The 23,167-nt window shown below is 38.9% G+C and overlaps 2 protein-coding genes across 14 annotated transcripts in view; both read left to right on the top strand.

The window, feature by feature from the left end:
- The first annotated feature begins 58 nt into the window (after positions 1 to 58).
- On the top strand, positions 59 to 16,337 carry gba2 (glucosidase, beta (bile acid) 2). Of its 2 annotated transcripts, XM_088414916.1 has the most exons (19): positions 59 to 303; positions 433 to 924; positions 6,231 to 6,322; positions 6,421 to 6,536; positions 7,117 to 7,335; positions 7,411 to 7,650; positions 8,385 to 8,487; positions 8,572 to 8,725; positions 9,810 to 9,935; positions 10,189 to 10,373; positions 10,448 to 10,552; positions 10,634 to 10,741; positions 11,855 to 12,006; positions 12,076 to 12,182; positions 12,588 to 12,730; positions 12,933 to 13,048; positions 13,548 to 13,739; positions 14,112 to 14,318; positions 15,653 to 16,337. In XM_088414916.1, the coding sequence occupies exons 2-19, from the start codon at positions 731 to 733 to the stop codon at positions 15,746 to 15,748; spliced, it is 2,655 nt and encodes an 884-aa protein (XP_088271042.1). In that variant the 5' UTR covers positions 59 to 303; positions 433 to 730; the 3' UTR covers positions 15,749 to 16,337. The 2 variants fall into 2 exon arrangements, with proteins under 2 accessions (XP_088271042.1, XP_088271050.1); XM_088414924.1 differs by lacking the exon at positions 15,653 to 16,337 and having other exon boundaries at positions 61 to 303; positions 14,112 to 14,696.
- A 457-nt stretch (positions 16,338 to 16,794) lies between these two features.
- The window catches only part of LOC148428921 (serine/threonine-protein kinase MARK2-like), a 34,876-nt gene continuing 28,503 nt past the window's right edge, over positions 16,795 to 23,167 (top strand). For 11 of the 12 annotated variants that reach the window (XM_088415008.1, XM_088415000.1, XM_088414950.1 and 8 more), the window contains exon 1: positions 16,795 to 18,030. In XM_088415008.1, the coding sequence (XP_088271134.1) occupies positions 17,980 to 18,030 (51 nt within the window). In that variant the 5' untranslated portion in view covers positions 16,795 to 17,979. The remainder of the gene's footprint in view (positions 18,031 to 23,167) is intronic. The other variant, XM_088414985.1, reaches the window with a different exon arrangement.

Below are 23,167 nucleotides of genomic sequence, written 5' to 3'. Positions count from 1 at the left end.
GTTTTTTGTTCTCTTTTATCCTCTGGGCATTAAGAACGTGTTCTGACTTGATTGGTGGAATATAAATATTAAAAGTAAACGCTGATTCTTTTGATGGTACCAGTCGCAGATAAAAAATGATTACCAGTGTAGATAAAACCCCTTGCGCCCCCCAGTTGTACTAAAACATGGTTTAGCCGGTAGTGGTGGTCTCAGTTTCTTGCTTGTTGTCAGACACTGTTGTGACTTCCTGGCTGTTGACCGGCGACGTACCCACATCGTCGACTTCTACTCTGCACTGAACGCTTCCTGTCCTACTTGCAAGTACGTGCGCTTTCAATTTATACCAACGTATGCATTGGAAATCTTTGGACTGCTTCTCGCGCCGATTAATCTCTGTTTATTTTTGTTTTAGTAAGTGCAGAATTTCAGGCGTTTTATTTCTCATTGCAGGGTAGGGATCACCGATACATGTCGACGTTTCCCATCCTGCATCGAGGCTGCACAAATAAGCCCGGCCGCTGATGTGAATGTTAATAACTCCATAATGACGCCGGGCCCTCCAACCTAAAGGCGCCTTTATCAGCTTTTCGACCTGACCCAGAAACGAGTGGAAACCGGTTGGTGAGACAGAGGAATCACGCCGATTCCATGATAAACAAACCGTGTTAACAAAGGGTAGAGGCAGGTTCGTTTTGTAGCGATACGCTGCTCCAATTAGCATCAAAAAACAACATAAACAAACACTAAAATGACTGAAGACTGGGGAGAGAGATCCACGGCGGAGCTCATGAGGCGGTACCAGCCCAAAGAGATGGGCCATGGAGTACCCACGGCCGGATGGCGTATCTGTTTGGCCCACGAGTTCAAGGAGAAGAGGAAGCCTTTCCAAGCGAAGGATGTGTCACTGGCTAATATCGTGGAGCACGTTGGACTTGGAATAAGGTGATTTTATGCACAGTATCTTTAAAACCCGGGCCGGCATATCCGCTACAGACAATTAATTGACAACGAATCGATTAGCAAGTTCATCGACAGTAAACTTAAAAGTGTCCACAATCTAAGATCTCAGCCTGTTAACAGTAAACATTCTTTGACTTGATAATTCTTTATTATTGCGGGGTAAACACATTCAAATGCTACATCTCATTTACAACGGGGCCTCACGCAAGAAATAAAACAAACAGGACAATCCATAATATACCACACCAGACAAAATAAAAATCATAATAAAATAAAAATAACATTGTTTCATAATATTACAAGATGAAATAATAAAATATACTGTGACAGTTGTAATGAAACATAAGTATTAGTATAACATTTTATTGTTCATTGGCCACCTGGCTTTGATTTTAACAAAGGCCCTTTCACCTAACATCCATGGGAACTCTGTGGAGCTAGACATCCTTGACAGATAAGAGTCCCGCATTGACATATTTTACTTCATGGGTTTTGTTTCCCAGCTTTTAATTACTTCTACTCTGGGGTGTTTTTTTTATTTTGTAGGAGTTCACTCCTGTGTGACTGAATAAGAATCTTCGCTTTTACTTATCCACTCACACTCCTTTGCAGACCGCTTAGCTGTTCTGTAAACGTGTGTAATTGAAGCTTCTAATAAAAGAAACCCACAATTTGTTTTTCCAGACTATTTTACTAATCTCACCAAAAATTCCTAAAAATTCCACAACACAGTACATCCATTTATAATTGGAAACAATAACAATTGGGTTTTAAATAATTAAACTACGTACTCTTAAAGATATGGAGTGAAGACAATATACAAATGTCAACAAGTAGAACATTCCACCCGCAGTTCCTTATAATACCAAATGAAAGAATCCCAAGTTTGGGGCTTGGAGTTATGACCCTTCAAACTTTGTGTGCCACACCCCTTTTTACGTTCTAGGAATTGGACACAAAATTAATGACCATATTTTATAACCTGTAAATGGGACAAAATGAGTATTGTAGACCACTATTTCAGGCTCCTTGTTGGCCATGTCCATCATGTTGGCCATGATGGCCGACATGATGATGGGAAATGGCTTTTTACTCAGTTAACAGTTTTTTTGATTATCCATTTCCTCTGCTATGATTTTAACATGAGCATTTTTGTACTATTTTGGGATATTTTCTGAAAAATCTTGTAAGTATTGAAAGTAGGTTTACTTTTGTTTTAACTGTCTATTCTTTTTTTCTGGGAGTAAAAACACATATTGAACACATGTTGAAACCTGATTAAAACTGGGATTATATCAGTGTAAAACACACCAGTGCTTCTCAGTTATATTTTGCAAAGCCCCCCACAATGAAAGTGAAGTTTTTTTGCGCCCTCCACTACTCAATGCGCTGACTATAAATAAGATTATTATCTGAAAAAATGTATAAGTATACCTAAACCTGTATCCTTTTTAACATTAACAAAAGAAAAAAAACAATATAAATCAACTTTCAACAACTGTTAATTATTTTTTTCAGTGTTTATATGGGTTACAGCTTAGTCTAAGACAGGGGGAAAAAAAAAACAAGTGCATCAAAGTGCCTGAAAAACAAAGAGAAAATTATTATTTTATTGCAATTGCACTTCACATGACAAACACAAAGCCTTTTTCCTGCCCCCCCCCCCCCCCCCCCCCCCCCAAAAAAAAAAAAAAGAGGGCCTGTCCCACTATTTCAGAAGCACTGACTTACATGCATGTGGACTCAGAGAAAAAAAACAGGTCTAAGCTTTTTAGTGTAGAATGGGACAACTTGAAACTAAAGTTTCAAACAACAGGGAGAAGCAAAATGAATGTATTTGTTGAGAACCTGAAACCAGTGAAATTTTCGTCGTTTATCGAAAGACTTCTGTGGTTCTTCATAAAAGCAGACTTTTTATTAAACCAAATTAAGACATCTGCACACATGCATATTTTAGGAATCCCTGAAGAACATTTTCGTCCATCTTCTGTTGTTGTGGGCCAAACTAGTAAACGAATCATTGCCATTTACCAGCAGTAGAAACCAGAAAAATGAAGTGATTCAGTCTGTGTTTACAGTTTCTTGGTAGGAATGAAATTGCCAATCCATCTTTTAAAAAATAGCTTTTAAAAAGTAGCTGAGTCAGCAACAAAGACTGTGCTTCTGTAAACTAGCTGCTGTTGGTCCGCAGCTTTGTTGATAGTGAACGTCAGCGAGAACGTTTTTACGACGGGAGTTGCTAATATAATCAAATTATATAAAAAAAAAGTCATCCTTGGCAATATGTGGTGGTTCCTGTGGCCAGGGATCTTTGACTACGATTGAAGATGTTCTAGACCTAGATGTATTTCCGTGCGTCCCACAAAATGAACCAGAACCTGCTCCCAAGCTGGCTCAACTGCATGCTCTGTATAAGTTGAATATTCAAGGACAGCACTCCTTGTCCGCAGGGTGTGGTCCTGTTTGTTGTCACGGTAACGGTTGTTAATCATTGCCTGGGTGAACGGTTGTTTGAAGAGGTAAACTTTTCTCATTGTGGCCACGGGGCAGACCATTAGTAGTCCTATTTGTTTAGTCATATATTGTGAATAGACACCAATGACGTGGTTATTTATCCACACTTCCAGTTTACTGTAAGTTTTTTTGACATACAGTATATTAAAACAACCAAATACATATGTTTCCCAAATGAAAATCTGCGTATTTTAATTCTGACCGGCTAATGATTAGCATCATTGTTAAAACCAACAACACAGACAATATAATACTCACAATAAGCTTCGTGTGAGATCAGATTCTGATAACCTTGAGCAGTATTCACAGTATTGAAAGTACAGCTCGAAAATATATAATTTAAAGATATTTTTGATAAATACCCACATTTTTGCATTTAAAATCGTTTTATTAAAAAAAATCTAAAACCGCATTCTTTACATAATCGTGCTAAATGAAAATAAATGTAAATAACATTGAAATACATGCACTGAAATAAGTATAAATCTGCAGCACAACAATACGCATTAAAAAAATTATTTGAGGTAAAGTACCATCACTGACTACTATATGTATCAAGTAATAGTACAGTGTGTATTGTCGTTTGATATTGATGCTCAAGCATTTATCATCTGCACACATACACTCACACACACACACACACACACACACATACAAATGCGCTCTCTCTGTCTGTGTGTCTCTCGCTCTGTCTCACGCTCACTCGCTAACTTGTAGTGTACTTGCAATACCCTGGATTTGTCAAACAGTTCTCTCTGGCGGGGTTTGCCTCATTACATGAGGTACTTGCTACAGTTGCAAGCATTGACACTGAATTCCACAAAGCAGCTGTGGAGGGCTCACGTACAATACACAATGAGAGTAGGCTCCTGCTGCACACTGCAGATGCTAGTTAAGGCTGCTGACGGAAAATAACATATCCTTTATCTTCTGCAAAGAGCAACTTACATTAATGTTGCTTAGTTGTGACCCTCATGCATGTAAATTTGCATCATATGTACTATATTGCCCCCTTTTGAGAAAGGCTTGCATACTAGGAAGCTCCACAACTACAAATCATGAATACGTACTTGCCCCTATACTTTATAAACCCTTCAACCACTGCAATATAGCCGAGGGGTGAATGAATCGGCAATATATCTGTGTAAAGGACCCCACCTCTATTCCTGTTTTCCTTTATGTTCATGCTTAGGTTTGGTTTTAGAAGGCTGTGCGAGGAGCATAGGAGGGTGGATTCAGGTCAGCCGTTGGAGCTTGCCATCCTAGATCAAGATCGGGATGACAATCGTTGTCCCTGTCCCCAGCCGACCCTGTGGAATAACAAGCGGCGTAACTCGCCACGGCCTCGCATGACGCGTTCCAACCGATGCTCTCTTTGCGCGTGGGTGGGCCGTTATTATGCTAGCCAACCTTGTAACTGCCGGCTGCTTTGCTGTTCTCCCGGCATTCAATAATGGGCTCTCCTTTCCCCAAATCAGGAGGACATTACAATAAACAAATAGAGTCACGTCTCGAGACAACAGTTCAATTAGTGTTGAGTGACCACGCTTGCATTTTAAAACATTCATATTTCAAGTCATAGGATTGTACCCAAATAAATTGAGAGAGCATAAATCACTTTAGGTCAGTGGTTCTCAAACTTTTGTCAGTGATGTGCCTCCTGTGAAATATGTTTTTAGCCAAGTGCCCTTTAACTCATTCAATGCCAGGGACACATTTTGACGTTTTCTTTAAATAGTTCAGAAATTCAATCCCAGATATTTTCTGTAAGTATGGATTTAATACTTAAGTATCTGGAAATTAATTCCCTTAATGTACTCAAGTATCAATTTAATACTTAAGTATCTGGGATTTAATAACTGAACTCTTTAAAAAAAAACGTGAAAGTGTCTCCCTGGCATTGAGTGATTTCATCATGCTAAGCAATTTTGAGGTTTAAAAAAAGATTTTTTTTTTTTAATTCAACTTTAGAACCTTTTAAACATCATTTGTATTGGTCCACAAAAAAAAAATCAACATAAAGTGTCCTCTTTTGGGATGAGATCTGTTCTCAAAAAGAAATAACTTCATTTTTAATAAATATTTCTCCACAAAAAATAATCAACATAAAGTGTCAGACCTATTCTCAAAAAGAAATAATTATAAATAAATATTTGTCCAAAGAAGAATATTAAGCATGAAGCATCCTCTTTAGGATTACATTAGATATCAGTTCCCGCCCCCCAAAAAATCGTTAACTTGACAGGTAACAAGTGGTGGCTCACAACAACTTGGGTCAAACCATTTTAATATGGGGGAAAATCTGGGTTAATGAAATAATGAAACTCCATAACCTACTGACATAAAGTGTGTTTTTTGAACTTATATTTTCCTAAAACATTTCATTAATTCAATAATCATTTTTAAATGATTTTTTGCATCATGTATTTTTGTTTTATTTAAAATCTCGAGTACCCCCCGGAGTTCCTTCAAGTACCCTCAGGGGTACCCGTACCCCCATTTGAGAATCACTGCTTTAGATAAATGATTACTTGAGAACTTCATTCATCTCATACCAACCATTTTTAGGCGCTATTTTAACCAAACACGTTAAAAAATTGATAAAGATGTAAATAAAAATCTGGGTTAAAATCCAGATTTAAAAAAAATATAAATTTGTCTTTGGGATTGAGTAGTGTCACAATTGATGTTACACATAAAAAAAATCTGTCTTACAGTTTATATAATTGTTGGTGGTGTGGCGTCAGATTTTTCTCATGTTTGTTCTCATGCAGGTATCTAAAATGGTGGTACAAAAAGACACAGGTGGAAAGGAAGGCGCCATTCATCGACATGTTTCGTGCACAACCTTTGCGGCAGATTTATGGTGTGTACATGCTGTCACTCTTATCATACTCGTTTAATCCCCCCAAAATGTTCTATATATTTATTTCAGTTCTGTATCTGTACATCCGCTTTTGGTAGGCGCCCCGCTGGGAGGTATCGGAGGAGGAACAATTACCAGAGGTTGGAGGGGCGAGTTCTGTCGGTGGCAGCTGACGCCTGGGATGTACCATTACAAGTCTGTCATGGCTAATCAGGTACGGAATAGGATAGCTTTATTATCATTACACCAGCATAAATACAAGCTAATCAGTTAAAAAGGATCGAACTGTCCAAGAAACACACAAACACAATAACAAACAGGGAAATATAGAACAGTAAGGCCTGTCGACATGCATGCATGCATATTAGAATTACATTAGTTCATAATAATTATGAAATTTAAAATACATCATGCAAAGACATTAAAAAAAACACTTCAATAGTTAGTGCAAAAGAAGCATAGAAGTGCACGTTATATGTGTTGTACATTCTGTACTCTTCTGTACCTTCCAGGTAGGCAAAAACGTCCGTACTCCTTAATGACAATATAAATGCAGTTCATTTGTTTGCCCTGAAATGGTGTTGGTGAGCGGTGCAGGGGGAGACCTTTTTAGGTCGTTTTATTTGTACATTTTTATTTTACATATCCAGTGATCTAAGGACCACTTACGATCCTGGTGCATCTGCAGCAGTTCACATTTCTAATAAGCCCATTTTGCACAAAAGAGATTTGACTGCATGTACATCAGTGTGTAGGGTAATCCCAACTGTACAACCAATATTTGTCTTTCTCAGTTTACAGTGTGCTTGCGCCGCGGGGGACAAACGGTTTACCAGCAGGTGCTTTCTGTCGAGCGCCCTCCCATGCTGCAAGGCTGGAACTGGGGCTACTGCGGCGAATATGCGTTCTACCATGCCCTGTACCCCCGGGCTTGGACTGTCTACAACCTCCCGGGGCAAAATGTCATACTCACATGCAGACAAGTTTCACCTGTCATTCCTCACGATTACCAGGTAAGCAGCGGCTTATTGGCTTGGTGTGGTGGCCATGGTTCGCCCGTCCCAAAAATCGTGTCTCCTCTCCTGCAGGACTCTAGTTTGCCCGTGGCGGTGTTCATTTGGGATGTGGAGAACAAGAATGATTACGATTTGGATGTCACCATCATGTTCACGATGGTTAATGGCTCCGGGCACAAGGATGATAAGGGAGGGGGCCACTGGAATGAACCATTTCATTTCGAAAAGGAGGGGGAGGCAGTGTCTGGAGTCTTGCTGCATCATTCCACGACAGTGAACCCTTACACTTTATGCATCGCAGCTCGAGAACAGGTTTGATATTTATCAGAAGTGGATTTTCGCACAGGGCAATTTTACAGAAGAGGATTAGATGCAGTGAAGTGGGGGGGATTCTCTTTTTTCCTTTTTTTTGCTGAATTCTGACTGTTTTAGGATTCCTCACTTTAAAGTGTGAATTATGTCTTTATTCTCAGAATTCTTTATTTCAAGTGAGAATTCTGACTTTATTCTCAAAATTCTGTCTTAAAAGTCAGAAGTCAAAAGCCTGACTTAAAATGAGAGTACTGGGAATACTTTTGATGTTAAAGTGAGAATTCATATTTTGTTCTATGAGTTTGTTCTCAGATATCTCACTTTGAAGTGATGTCAGAATTCTGACTTTCAGAAGAATTTTCAGTCAGTATTTTGACTGAAAAGTGAGAATAACGGGAATTCTGATTTTCGACATCAGAATTTTGAAAATAGTTAGAATTCTGAATTCAAAATGAGAAAGATTTTAAAATATAGTCAGAATTTTTGAGAACACTCACAATTTTCAAGAATGTCAGAATTTATTTCCCACTTTAAACTACTAGAATCTTCATTTCAAATTCAGTGACTTTTCATAGAGAATAGGTTCAAATAATAATACGTTTAATTAATGAGTTTAAAGTCAGAATTCTGAGACTAAAGTCAGAATTTTAAGATAAAATGTAGCATTCTGCCAACGTTTTTTTTTTTTTTTTTATCTTCATTCAATTCCATGTTAACACGTTTTTTCTTCTAAGCCTAAAAGGGAAGTCAGCCATCAGACTGCGTTCAGTCCTAAGGGAACCTGCAGTGATTTATGGCGGGACCTCATCGCTGATGGACGCTTGGATTCTCCCACGGGTCAGCATCACTAAACAAGACCACCAGTCTTTAAGTGGATGATCACCATCCTAAAAATTCATTGCCCTCCATCTGACTCCGCAGGCTCCAGCCCGCCAACTCCCAAAGGAGAGAAGGTGGCAGCGGCGCTCGCCGCTGGCTGCTCCGTCTCGTCGCAGGGCCGAAGCACCCTGGAATTCTGTCTGGCTTGGGACATGCCCAAAATCACCTTTGGATCTCGTGAGAGGCAGCACCACAGGTAAAGGAGAGAAATGCACCACTAATATAAAAAGTTGAACATTGCTAGCCCAACTTTGTGAGTTCGTTTACCTCAAAAATGTCTTCAAATCATAAAAAAAAAATACAAAATAACACATGACATTTTCCTCCCAAATGGGTTAGGTTATGGGGTTATTTGTTTGAAACAATTTTTTGGGTTCAATAACAAAAAATGTGTGTGTCATGTGTGTCAGTCTGTTTTTCAGCCTCGTTTATAGAAATATGGCTTTGAAATAGTCAATTCATTGGCCAGTGCTATGAACATAATCATGTTTTCTTGCTCCCAAAAAGTTGGTTCAAAGTAATAACCCAATTTTGGGGGTTTTACCCCCCCAAAAACTACAACAAACACAACAGCAATATTGTGTAACTGTATAGTTTTTCTAATAACCCACTCAACAGACCAACTTTGGGTTGTTTTGAAAAAAAAAGTGTAAAAAAAAAAAAAAAAGTGTGTAAAGAAAAAAAAAAAACCTCTCTTACTCTCGATTTATTCATTCAATCCCAAAAGTTACGTCAAATGAATAACACTCTTTTAACCCCCAAATTTATAAAACACAATGCAATTTGGGTTTTTTTTTGGTTGTAGATTACTATTATTATGCTACTATATACTCTAAAAACCATAGCTTCAATTATAACCTCAATTGGTGTAAGAAAGGACTGACCTGACTTTATCTATCTATCTATCTATCTATCTATCTATCTATCTATCTATCTATCTATCTATCTATCTATCTATCTATCTATCTATCTATCTATCTATCTATCTATCTATCTATCTATATCTCTATATCTCTATATCTCTATATCTCTATCTATCTCTCTTATCCATCACAAAATGTTCAGTCAAAAATAACTCACAAAACAATGTAGGTTAGCTAAATTAAAAAACCCCAAATGTTGGGTCGGTCACAGGTATAGTTGTTTTTTACCCTCACACTTGTTAACATGGATAATTGCAGAATGAAATGGCCTAAATATAATCCTATAATTGAACAGCGCTTCATAATTTACATTTTGTTACTACCCATTCAAAAACAAGCATTTGACTCTGCTTTCAGACGATACACTCGTTACTTTGGGAGCGAAGGGGACGCGTCGCCCTCGCTCAGTCACTATGCACTGACACACTACAAACTATGGGAGAAGAAGATTGAGGAGTGGCAAACGGTCATACTGCAGGACAGGTACTGAACACAATGTTGTCCCATTTTTACTATTAAAATCACTGTTAATGTTCAGCATGACAGGAAAATGTGCTTGTTTAAAAGAAGGGCAATAAATAGACACGTCTCACCAAACATGATGAATAATCGTGATTTCGGTATTGCCCAAAATAATCGTGATTATTACTTTGGCCGTAATCATGCAGCCCTAATTTGTCCTGTCTGGATTGTAAGATGAAAACATAAACATTTTTAATGTATATTGGACCTCTAGTTCTCTTCCCCCCTGGTACACGTCGGCACTGTTCAATGAGTTGTACTTTGTGGCCGACGGGGGGACGGTGTGGACGGAACTGCAGGAGGACGCCGACGTCAGCGGCGGCGTGCGCAGCGAAGACGGCGGCCTTCCCGCTCAGCCGGCTGTCATTAAGGAGTACGGACGCTTTGCCTACCTGGAAGGTACAAGAAACGGAGTACATTTTGTCTTCTGCTTGCCATCAATATGAATATCATGCATTCTTTTTGTCTCCCAGGTCAAGAGTACAGAATGTACAACACATATGACGTGCACTTCTATGCTTCTTTTGCACTTATCATGCTGTGGCCCAAACTTGCATTGAGTGTGCAGTATGATATTGGTATGATCTAGTTACTGTATTTTTTTTTCTTAAGTTGGTGGTAAGATTTCCCTTCATTCCCTTACTCGAATCTCCTTTTAGCTGGCAGTGTGGTTCAACAGGATTTAACTGAGAGGTTGCATCTAATGAGTGGGCAGTGCGCCGCGGTCAAGGCCAAAAATGTGGTGCCGCACGACATTGGAGATCCAGGTACTCTGAGGGAAGGCTATGACTTCATTTGGGGGTTCTCAAGCGTTTTACACCAAAAAAAAATTAAAAAATATACTAAGCTTTACAAATTCCAACATAATCACCAATATTTAAGTATCACTGATCAGCTGTTTTCTGAGTTTGACGATGTGATTTTCGCAAGATGACATGTGATTGGTGTTTATGTTGTTTTTAGATGACAAACAAGTGCCAATTTGGTTGCCCCCTGAGATGGATTAAAAATGAGTAGAATTTGCAACTAAATTCACATTTCACAAACGCATTCTTAATCAGAATGGTGTTTTTAGACTAGGGCCACATAGAGGATAATTTTGTCAGGAAAGTTTTGGACTAGACTTCCCCTGCCGTGTTTTCCGCACTATAAGGCACACCGGATTACAAGGCGCACTCTCAAAGAATGGCCTATTTTAAAAGTGTTTTCATATATAAGGCCCATCGCATTTTAAGGTGCATAGAATAGAAGCCACAGTAGTGTCTAGAGTTGCATTATGCATCCACTAGATGTAGCTCAACAAAACAAACAGAAACGTCAGTCAAACGTTGTTAATAGACAGTCAGAAATGAAGAATAAAGATGATTTGTGGAAAATACGATCTAAAGAAGGGGGGGACTAAAAGACTGTTTAGATCAAAGCCAAGATTAAACAAGAGTTCAAAAGAATATGATTATGATTCAGTTAAATATTAAACTTAAACATTTTAATCAGATTGCAACCAAAATGTTAAAATAGACTGTTTTGTTGAAGTAAAAACGGTTTCTAGATTTTTTTTTTTCAAATTACTTTTACAAAAATTCACACTTTTTGTGCCGTGTCCCCATATAAATTGCTTCAAAATTGGAGCATATATAGCATATCAAAATTTCAAACTGGGTTTTATAAAAAAAAAGAACTGTATATAATACATTTATAAGTGAAATGCAGAGGTAAAAATTGAAAAAAATTAGTGGTGCATCAACATTATTGTCAATAACATTTTAGACTTCATTCCCGTTTAAATGGAGACATATTCCGGATTATTTTTCGCAATTTGCATTTCCGTCCACCACCCAGGAAATGAGAAAACACTTCCATTGATGTCTCTTATTTTGTAGACGATGAGCCGTGGCAAAGGGTCAACGCCTATCTCATTCATGACACGGCCTACTGGAAGGACTTGAACCTGAAATTTGTACTGCAGGTCTACAGGGACTATCATCTCACTCAGGACTGGGAGTATCTGAAGGACATGTGGCCCATCTGCCAGGTACTATTTACTTTCTTTGCTTTGTCAGACGTTTTCTGAGCAGGGATTGATTAGCGCTCGCTCTGCTAGGCCGTGATGGAGTCGGAGCTGAAGTTTGACCTGGACGGAGATGGTTTGATTGAAAATTCTGGCTTCGCTGATCAAACTTATGACGGCTGGACAGTAACTGGACCAAGGTCAGAGGAAACTTCTTAAGATTCCGAGGCTGTTATTTATCAGCCCCAGTAGAACTTTTATGTAAAACCGGCACGTAAAAAAAGGATTAAATGCAATATTTTTAAAGTCTATACAATCTACAATAGCCATCTAATTTCATCTAGTGAAAAAAAAATGCTAGCGGGGGGGCATGCGAAATAAAAGGTAGGACACTTCATATGCTTTGTCCTGGCGTCTGCACTCAGCAGCTGGGAGGAAGGATGAAAGGAAGGAAATCACGATAAGAAAAGCACGACTTGTGTCAAAACAGGAAATTGGGGTTTTTCCAGCTTGGACTGACACTAAATGTAACATAAATTACGAGATTGTATCTTTATCACCTGCATAGTTTGCGTGCACCCTCAGTGTCCTTTTCTGCCTTGCAGTGCGTACTGCGGCGGGCTGTGGCTGGCGTCATTATGTGTCATGTGCAAAATGGCCAGACTGCTTGACAATGAGGACGCGCACCAACATTACAAAGACATCTTAGACAGAGGCGGTGTCGCGTTTGATAAACTTCTGTGGAACGGTAAGACCCAAAACGCAGCGAACCCTTGCTATTCGCAGGGGCTAAGAATCAATCCCTGATGAACGCCTGGCCTATATATTTTATAGAATTGCTAAGATTAATATCTTAAATATACAGCAAATAATGTTCATAAAACTCGTTCTACAACAAGGACAACAATCATCAGTCTGTAAATAATTTAGCTTTTCCCATTTTTACAAAGGCAAGTACTACAACTATGACAGCAGTGGGAGAGACCTTTCCAACAGTATCATGTCTGACCAGTGTGCCGGCCAGTGGTTCCTGAGAGCGTCTGGGCTCGGCGAGGGAGAATTCCAGGTAACAAACTTTATACATGATGTTAAGGGCTACAACCCTTGCTGTTTTCATTGTCATACTAGTTGACATTGAATATTGTCAGGTTCAGCTCATAGACATTTGTGAAAAACTATAAACAAAAGGTGAAAAGGTGTGCATTATTTGTATGAAAGAGCTTGACCTAGACAGAAGCAACTCATGTTTAGCCTGCCACATAAATCCAAAGCACCCAGCTGCGACGTTAGCTACAGCTAACGCTAGCAACAAAGACACTAATGTAGCATTAATCAAATATGTAAAAAGATTTACCACATATTTCTTTTTATTCCACAATGCTTTTGAAAGTGAGAGTATAAATCTGCAAAAACTGCTAAAAAAGCATCAAAATTTGATGAATAATCTGCTAGAAAACATTTGCCAGAAATAGCCATGACAAAGCCAGAATATGTCAACTTTTTTTTTTTTTTAGCTTATCTTTGTTTGTGCCAACCTCATTATTACAGTTCCTCTCCAAAACCAGGTTTTTCCCAAGGAAAAGATCAGGGCCGCGCTCAAGTCCATTTTCGACATGAACGTGATGAGCTTCAGCGGTGGTCAGATGGGTGCCGTGAACGGCATGCGGCCCGAGGGCGTGGCCGACCGCTCCAGCGTCCAGTCCGACGAGGTTTGGATCGGCGTAGTTTATGGATTGGCCGCTACTATGATCCACGAGGTGAAACTAATAATTTTTTGCGTGTTGTCCAATTCGGTGTACTGCTCATTTTAATGTGCCTGCCTTGGCCACTGGGTGGCAGTACTATAAATACTAATACGATCTGCAGGCACAAAGGAAGACTTCCGCTTGCCATAGTGTTAATTTTTGAAGAGGATAAAGAATATATGTCTTGAAGTAGTGTTATATATTATCTTTGTCTGTGTGTGTTGTACCATTTTTTATGTTCCAATATTAATTTCTTATATGTTGTAAAACTGCAGCTATTAATGCTAATTATTAGCATGTCAATAACATGTTTGTTTATACATTAGCATTAAGCTATTAGAGGAAGAATAATGACTTTCTTTTTTTTTTCCTTACGCTGCTCAGGGTATGTTGGACGAAGGTATGCGCACGGCGGAGGGTTGCTACCGCACGGTATGGGAAAGGCTCGGCATGGCCTTCCAAACCCCGGAGGCCTACTGCGAGAAGGGCATCTACCGATCTCTGGCGTACATGAGGCCGCTCAGCATCTGGGCCATGCAACTGGCTCTGGACCGTTGGCGTGACGAGCGCCACGCTGCAAGCGGAGAAAGTGCAAGTCAAATTTGATCCTTTAGGTTTGTCTGCAACACGCAGATAATAGCATTACTTGAATTCAGCTTTTCTTCTGTTTTTACAATGCCGGGCTGCGGCAAATTATAGCCTGTGAGTTTCAATGACAGCTTGTCAGTTTGCACACATCATTTTAGTACTATTTATCAGTGTCTTATTGCAGGTGCTTGTGATAAACTGCATTATTTGGATACTGTTCTAGACAATACACTAAATGACAAACACATTTTCTTCTTTTTTAATGCAAAAAATGAGTGCCTTGTCGCACGTTACACCATCTTAAGTCTAGCTAAAGTTTTAAATGTTTTCTAACGCTCACAATCATGACAATCATCTTGAATAAAATCACTGTATACAATATTTTTGTAAACTGTTTTGTTATCGTAATAGACGCAGGTGTCCAGCAGAGGGCGACTCCCGCTCGTCGTTTTCTCATAGGGAATTCAAAGATGTCTTATGCCACCTGAAACAAAAACGTTGGCCTATCTCTAAACACCAGCAACGTGACCAAACATTAAAATTCAGTAAATAAGCAAGGTCTAGTTTTCATCGGAATAAAGGAATTGGTTTTAAAATTATAAGACGCACTACACCTAAATAAATAAACACCTAAGTAAATAAGGTTCGGGCTCAAAATGCATTGCACATTATTCTAAAATAATAAACCAAATGACAGATAATTGAAAGATCCAGTAAATGAAAACCATGCTATGAGTGAGTCAAGATCAAACATCGACTCTTCTAAATAAGCCATACTGGAGCAGACACTCACTTCATTTCCTCTCGTCTTTTTTTGAATTCCATTATTCCACATCCTGTCATTGTGTACATTCTGCAACACATCCACCTTCTTTTTTTCTTTCTTTAAATGAGGTTAAACATCTAAATGCAGCCTCTGTATTTAGTAAGTCGGATACTGTTGCTAAGTAACCTGCCGGCTGTCAATGTTTCACGCTTTCAGTTGTGAATGATACAACTCCAATGTTAAGTACCTCTAAGAAAATGTTATCTGCTTGCCAAAAAATACATTTTTTTCACCTCAATTGAAAATATTTGTATTCATATAAATGTCTGCCACTATCTAGGTTTCATATAGCATTATTTCAGTATTTGCTCTTAGGGACTCAAGGATACAGGCAATAGATACAAGTAGTAGTTTTGATACAGTACATTTCATTTAACACAAAGAATAACTGGAACAAAGACATTTTTTTTCTTTTGGATGCACGATTCGCCGACGTGTCAGATCGCTTCAGTGTCGAGTCAACTACTGCCGAGAAATACTTACATAATCCCTTTTTTGTCTTATTTATCAGTGGCTGGTATCAGCAGATACAGAACCAAGAAAGGAAGGGAAGATGCCGGAGAGGAAGGAGGAAAGATTGGATCGAAGTAAGGAAGGGAAGTTGTGAGGACCCAGAAATAAAGAGTATCTGGTGGAAGGAGGGATGAAAGTCAAGGAAGGAAAAGATGACATCTGGAATAAATGTAACTTATAAAAGGATTTGGCCCTATTTAGATAGAAAGGAATAAACATAAATAAGCAGCTGACGAAAGGAAGGAGGCCTGGAATGAAAGAAAAGCAGGTCCGAGGTAGAAGCTTGTCAGGCGGTAGAAGAATGAGAGACAGGAAGGAAAATAGATTAAAAAAAACAAACACCTGCAGATGTAATAACATTGATTTTTATTTGAAACAATTATTCAAAACTGATTTTAATGTAAAATCGGTTTTGGTTTAAATGTTGTGATAGCATTGAAGTCAACCAGTTGAGAGTATGACAAAGACCAGTGGTGTCCAAACTATGGCTGGGGGTCCGTTTGTGACCCACCACCCACATTTTAACTGCCCTGTCTGCCTATACTAAAATGACATTTTGACATGGCCCACAATGCTGTTTAATAAAAGGTTATGAAAAGGTTTGATGGTGAACGGCATTAGGAGGGTAAAAAAAAATCTGAATTAATGCCTTGACATAGCTGTTTTTTTTAAATTAAATAACAATTATATAGACTATGTAATTACTTGCTTGCTTGATTGATTTGATCTATTCATTCATTTGCTCATTTTTACAATGATTAATAAGATTAAAAAAAACATGGACTTTACATCTTTGTATTTTGCAATATATGACCCTCAGAGAAAAAAAAAGTTTGGACAGAACACACCTCTAATACAAAAGTATTTTCCTTTGAAAGCTATTCCGCATTTAAAGTAAAAGTTAATTCATACTATCAAAGGACAACATCAACAAAACTTCAAACTCACTGCCTCATGTCATATCGTTCCACTTTAAAATGAACCGTCATTGAATCGTATCGGAATCGATGCATCGAGAAACGTGTCATCGCATTTTATTGGAGAAATGCCCACCCCTCAAAGTCGCCGATGGGCTTCCCGGAAGGAGCCGAGGAAAGCCGAAATCGCCCCCCCCTCCCTCCCCGGTTGTCTCTCGGTGGTGCAAGCAGCCATGTTGCCGCGAGCTTGTTCCGGTATGAGGGCTGGCTGCTGCGCTTGAGACCGCATTCGGGCGCAGCTCATCGCTTACCCCCTTTAACCCTGGAAGCCGCAGTCCTATCGATCATGGATCGTACAACCTGATTCGAACGCCCGGGCGGCCAAGCTGCTGGTGGATCGTCATCATCATCGGGTACTGGGGCTTGGTTGGGTTTATATCGGCCGTACCGCAGTGCAGTACGGTTCTGGTGAACGACCTTATTATCCCTCGAGACGCCAGGGCGCCGCTGGCTTTCGTGGATTTTGGACTTTAGTGGTTCGCTTGTGTGGCACCAGTGCCCTCTTCTTTTTCTTCCTCCTCCTCCTCCTCCACCTCCGCCTGTGGCCGCTGGAGCGCTAGCGGCTAGCGACTAGCCCAGTTAGCTCCGCCTTGAAGGAAAGTCGGGCTAACTCGATGGGCTAAAGAGAAAAAAGAAAGCAGCCAAAAAAGAAGTCCATGCTTTGCGTATTACATGGTGGCGTTGTTATTATTTGGATCCCCCATTGTGGATATCTCGCCGGGGACGATTGTTTCGTGTGAGTTGGCAAGGTCGGGACTCGGACCTCGCCGGGAATAACTTTGGCCTGGAAGTTTTTTTTTCGACCTGCTTTTTTTCCCCTTCACACATCCAAAGGAGTTATTTGTGAAAAAAAACAACAATACAAAAACAAAGACGCGGTGATAAATTAGTTTTAGGGAAACTCACATCGGCCGTTTGTCATCTATTCACTCGGCTTCGTATAGCTTTTAGCATGCTAGCCACATAGTTGTACCTTGTCTTTTTAAACCAGCCTCATTAATCAACTTTTTATTTCTTTCGTCGCCAGTGACTCTTTTGGATTGTAGCCACAAACATCAGCTCCTTATAGTGGGATTCTTTACTTTTACGTTTTGTGTCAACAAACATGGGACGTGAGGTTGAGCTCGCGAGCTAACTCTTAGCCGCCGATGAGGGCTCCAACTTGTTGATTCACGGGCTATTTGACGTGTTGCTAGCGGGCTAGCACTGGGGCTCTTCTTTTTTTTTCATTTTGTACCCAAACCGAGCTTAAATGAGTAAAAGCCACTGAGGAGTTATTCTTTTGGGTCACTGCTCCCTTGAGCCTTTTTGCATCAAGGAACAACAGATCCCTCCAAGTCAAGCAAAAATGTCAACAAGGACCCCACTGGTGCAAGTCATTGAAAATTCCTCCGGGCAGGTAAGACTTTCAATTAATGTGCAAAACGATTCAAAGAAAATGCCACTGTTGCACAAAACGCAGCCACGCAATTTCACATATCTTGGCACGGAACTTATTTTTTGAAGAAAATCTAAGTTTCTCGTAAAAAAAGAGCAGCAGCAACGGATTTCCTGTAAGAAACTGATTCCTTTTGTAACTCATTTACCTGTGAAAAATCTTTAGTTGTGACAAAACAAACAATTTTTGGGGGCGACCCTAAATGTAAACGTTTTAAGACAAACTTTAATAACTTTAAATCTTTATCATAGTTTGAAAAGACTGACTTAATTGGGAAGCTTGCAAGCACAGATATAAAATAACACATAATGGATGATAGATTACACATCTAAAATGAAAGTACCACTTAAATTGAACTATACTGGTTAAAACTAAAACATGATTTTTCGGCCAACTTCTAAATATAAACTTTTTCACAGAAAGTTTAATACCTAAATCTTTATCCTGTTTGGAAAAGGCAGACATAATTGGGAAGCTCCCAAGCACACATATAAGATGACAAGATAACACATAATAGGTGATACATTATAAACTTAAAATGAAAGTACACACTGAAATTGAATTATGCTGGTTAAAACAGACCATTTTTGGGCCAACTTCTAAGTGTAAACTTTTTAAGAAGAATTTCAGAACTCAAAATCTTTCTCCTATTTTTCAAAAGATTGAAATAATTGGAAATCTTACAAGCACATATATAAAATAGCACATAAGAGATGATTGATTATAAACTTAAATACGCACTGAAATGAAAATTGTTGGCCGAAATCAAATATGGTTGATTGAAGCTCAAACGGTCTTAAGAACACTGATATTCAAATAAGTTGTAGGGATGCTTGCTATAGCATCAATTCCTTGTTTATACATTTACTTGGTTCTGTAAAGTCAATATATAGTGATGCATTTACAGTTAGTTGTTGCATCCTTTATTTCTTTGTGTTAATTTGTTTTTGTTCTCCTTGACCGAACTTTCAATTTGGCCAGTTTTAAATGCCTTCTTTAAGTCATTGATGTTTTCAGCTATCTTTTGTGGGCATGGCGAAGATTGTTAAACCATGGCAGAAATACTTTATTTTATAAACCTAATCTTGAAAAAGACATATGGCTTCATCCTGTTGGCAGATCGATTATTTTTAAACTCGCCGATTGGCGATCGTGAGTAGCCCAGAAAATTCTGATCGTATAAAGTCTAGAGTAAATCACTTTGTTCAGCCTTGGAACAAAGGCGCACCCCATCCATGTATCTCTGCTATCCTTTTTTTTTTTTTTTTCAGTGAAAAGGCAAATCTAATCTGGGCTGCATGTTACCTATTTTGACTAACCCAAATTTGTATGCATCAGGATTCACTGTGATCATAAAGTAAAAATTAGTAAATATTTTTATGAGAAACACAAGACAAAAATATAAAACAAAAATAGTGTACATGATGAATCATTTGTATTTTTGAATGGATCCCTGTTTTTTGGTTGTCCATTTGCTCTTCGTAATAATCCTCATTGAGTGCACTATTGCTCATAAAGGCCATGTATAGAAAGGCGTCAGGTCTCAAAATACACCAAGGACGCAGGAGCTTACCCTAAAAGTGGTCTCCATAAATGCAGATATTTTTAACTTCTGTTAAGAGAGTCAAAGCTTTTTAGTTTGCGTTGACCTTAAATTAACCTTCTATTGTGACAAGTGATCTGTTTTCCCATTGTAATTACGAGCTGTTGATGTCCCCAAAATACTCAATGATTTGGTGGAGTACAATTGACTTTAAAAAGACCATATTTGGTTTCACTCTAAAAACTAAATTTTACATTTGGAATAGTGCACAAATGTAAAAGTCCAAATTGTACAAAGTTAAGACTGGTACTGAAGTCTTTTGAGACTAAAATGTCTTCCACAAAATTTACTGTGTACGTAAGTACCAACATCAATGATTGATAATACCAAGATTCACAAAAGGAATGTAAATAATTTACCTGTATTTACTATATGAAAAATGTATCCCAAATTACCTATACACCACAACACATCACTTTCATTCTGTCATTGAATTAGCCAAGGCAAACAGGAAACAGTTTAGTTGAATTCGGCAAATGCAAATAAAACAACTAAAATAAACACCAAATGTCGCGAAACTGGCATTTGTTGATGACTTTAAGATTTACTGAATAAACAAGCACATGACAAAACACTAAATAGCAATACACTTAAAAAGCATGATTCGAACGCGTCCTTGTTTGTGCGGTGAAGCTAGCATGCTAAACCAAAGTCCTATCTGCTTATGTGCCACCTGTAGTGGTCAGTAAAAATGAAATATTTACCAGAAAAGCGAAATTTGCGTTAGAAAATAGTGCCATAGGTCACAGTCACAATGTTATTTTGAAAGAACGTTCAAGCCCCAATTCAGGGTGCTCTATATAGGCTGGCTGGACTTGATCACATTTTAAAATAACCATTCTGACTCAAATGTCCTGTTTCAGCATCCGAATTTGTCTTTTATACCAACATTTATGAAGAAAGGCTGTCAGAACTTTGTCCTTGAGGGCCCGTATCCTGCATGTTTTCCAGGTTTTTTCCCACGACACACCTGATTCAAATAATCAGCTCATCAGCAAGCTCAGCAGAAGCCTGATAACAATTCTGACCATTTGAATCACATGTGTTGGCGAAAGAAATTCGGAAAAGAAGTGGGATACCGGCTCTCGAGGACTGAGTTCTAGTATATGAAATATAATTGCGTTCAAAATGTATTCAGGCTTCCGATACAGAAATTGAGCCAAGACCTAAAGCCGAAATGCTTCAGAAGTTAATTTGAGTCAAAGTAAAACCGGCGCAAGTTTTGAAATGCTTCTAATAATGACAAAACCCAAGATAGTTGATCAAAGACTGGCCAAACGCAGGAAATGGAGCCATTTGGGCGGTCCCTGGAGATTAGGGGGAGATTGGGACATTTGTCCGACAGGGAGCTCGCTGTCAATCAAAAATGTTTGACACTAGTACCGATGTCCCTCTCTTCGATACCTGTTACTAAATGATAATTCCTTTGCCTGTCTTTTTTCAAATATATTAGTTCTATCAAAAACAATTATATTTTGGTGCTAATCTTCAATATTATAGTTTGTATTTGATATCAGACCTCAGCCATTCTTTTGTGACAAAAAAAAAAGAAGGTCTGTCTGGGCTGGATGAGGGAAGACTTGGATTCTATTTAATGATGTGTTTGTAAATGGCCCTTGCTAATTAGTCCCTAAGTTAATTGTCAGTTGCCAGTAGTGTCAAGCAATACATACCGATATGCCACTAGCTTCTCCTAATCTCCATTGACCCCAGATTAGTCAAGACAACACATTCTAAGCAACTGTACGAACAATGTTTTTTCGGTGAATAATTTCTAAAAATTCCTATCACATACTTTATGTTTGAAAAGCCTTTGCTCTTTTTGTTTTTGACCAAATTGAAAAGAACCACTATATGGGGCAAAATTGGCGGGCAGTGGCATCTAGAAGACTGGAAGTAAACTTATTTAATTTTCTCTCAGTTGATGACACACCTGTAAAAAAAAAAAAAAAAAAAAAAAGACAAACTGCTGGAATAATTCAGATGGACTGAGGAAAATCCACAAGTATAAATACGATTGTGGCACAAAGTTTTCATGTGATGAACACAAATCTCATTGTGAGGCCTCCCACTTCGTGGTCGGGTAAATCGTCAAGCCTCAAATGATTACAATTGTATGTAACATGAGTTTAGAATTACATAAATGGCTCTTTGTAAGGAGAAAATCCTCAATGTTTTGTATATTGTGCAAAAGAAAGTTAACGAAAATCAAACATGGTTTGGTGCTGCCATTTTGGCCAGCAACACAGTTGATAATCAAGTTCAAGTGATCTCAACTGTACACTATTTACTGTCCGCGTGTGAGGAAATAAGGTATTTCCTGTTTGACAATGTTCCCCCGAGTCTCCTGAAAGAGACCAACGGAGCTCGAAATACAGGTCTGCCCCTGACGTCATCCTTCAACGTCTGGGGTAGTCGGATACTAGCCTGGCACGCTGGCGCCATGGCCATTTTCTTATTCGAGAAGTCCTGTCTGCGGTGTCATCCCAATTCAATGATTTTTTTAATAATGGTTACATTCCCCAGTGGTGCCAGTTTTTTTGAGGAATTCCCCTTTTGCTTGGTCATCTTAATTAAAGAAAAATTCAAAACTCGTAATTAGTGTGTGCTGGAGAATATTAAAGGCACACTTTTTACCCACAAATACGACTGTTACTTGTGGCAAAAATCCACTACATTGCCTTTCTGTACATTTCTATTTCTATTTTACAATATATACACATTTTTTTTAAACTAAGAGCAAAAATAGGATTGGATTGGATCACATTACAAATTAGTTTAATATAGAATATTGCTTTGATATTTACTAGTGAACCTTACATTTCCCTCTCATAATTTTTTTCATCTCTTCATTCATGCTCCCATTGAATGAGTCATCGCGCGAGCATGACGATCCGTAGCGCCAGAAAGCGTAAATTCTGCCTTGCTCCTTTAGCAGCGCAGTCGCTAGGCAGAAGAGCTGGGAAAGAGGGACGGACGGAGCTAGCTGGGGTCCTAGCAACAGAGAACCTGCCTCACACAGACACTCGCACATTCATATTTGTTCTCACCATCGCACACAGTAGCCCTCCTTCAGATACACACTCAGTTTGTGTTTCACTTGACTGGAATGACATTTTAATTGAATGAGCTGTGTCAGCAGCCCTATTAATTGCCGCATGAACAGGTGCTGCAGTGAGGCTCGGGGTTTGTGCTCTGTCTATGAATGCGTGTGTGTATAGGATTGTCTCAAAGAGAGTGTAGCGTAAAACAAGCCTTTCCAGTTGAGTGGAGTGGTAGGTGTGGCTGCACACTGTTGACCTGCCTTTAGAGAACCGTGGACTTCCCTCTCCGCCGCGACACTTTTGTGCCTCCACGGTTGCCATGGAAAAATCAGCCGAAGTGGCTCAATGTTGTTTTTGTTATTAACACGCATGATTGGCCAGCTCAATCGTCAAGTTAACTAGAACTGTCACAAGCGGTTGTCAATCAGCGATTACTTTTTTGATTTTCTTT

Source organism: Hippichthys cyanospilos, chromosome 1 (assembly GCF_059441005.1).
Source record: "Hippichthys cyanospilos isolate Australia breed blue-spotted pipefish chromosome 1, RoL_Hcya_1.0, whole genome shotgun sequence".
In the NCBI taxonomy this organism is placed as follows: Eukaryota; Metazoa; Chordata; class Actinopteri; order Syngnathiformes; family Syngnathidae; genus Hippichthys; species Hippichthys cyanospilos.
The sequence above is the reverse complement of the archived record's forward strand: the minus strand, read 5'-3'. Positions and strand labels throughout refer to the sequence as shown.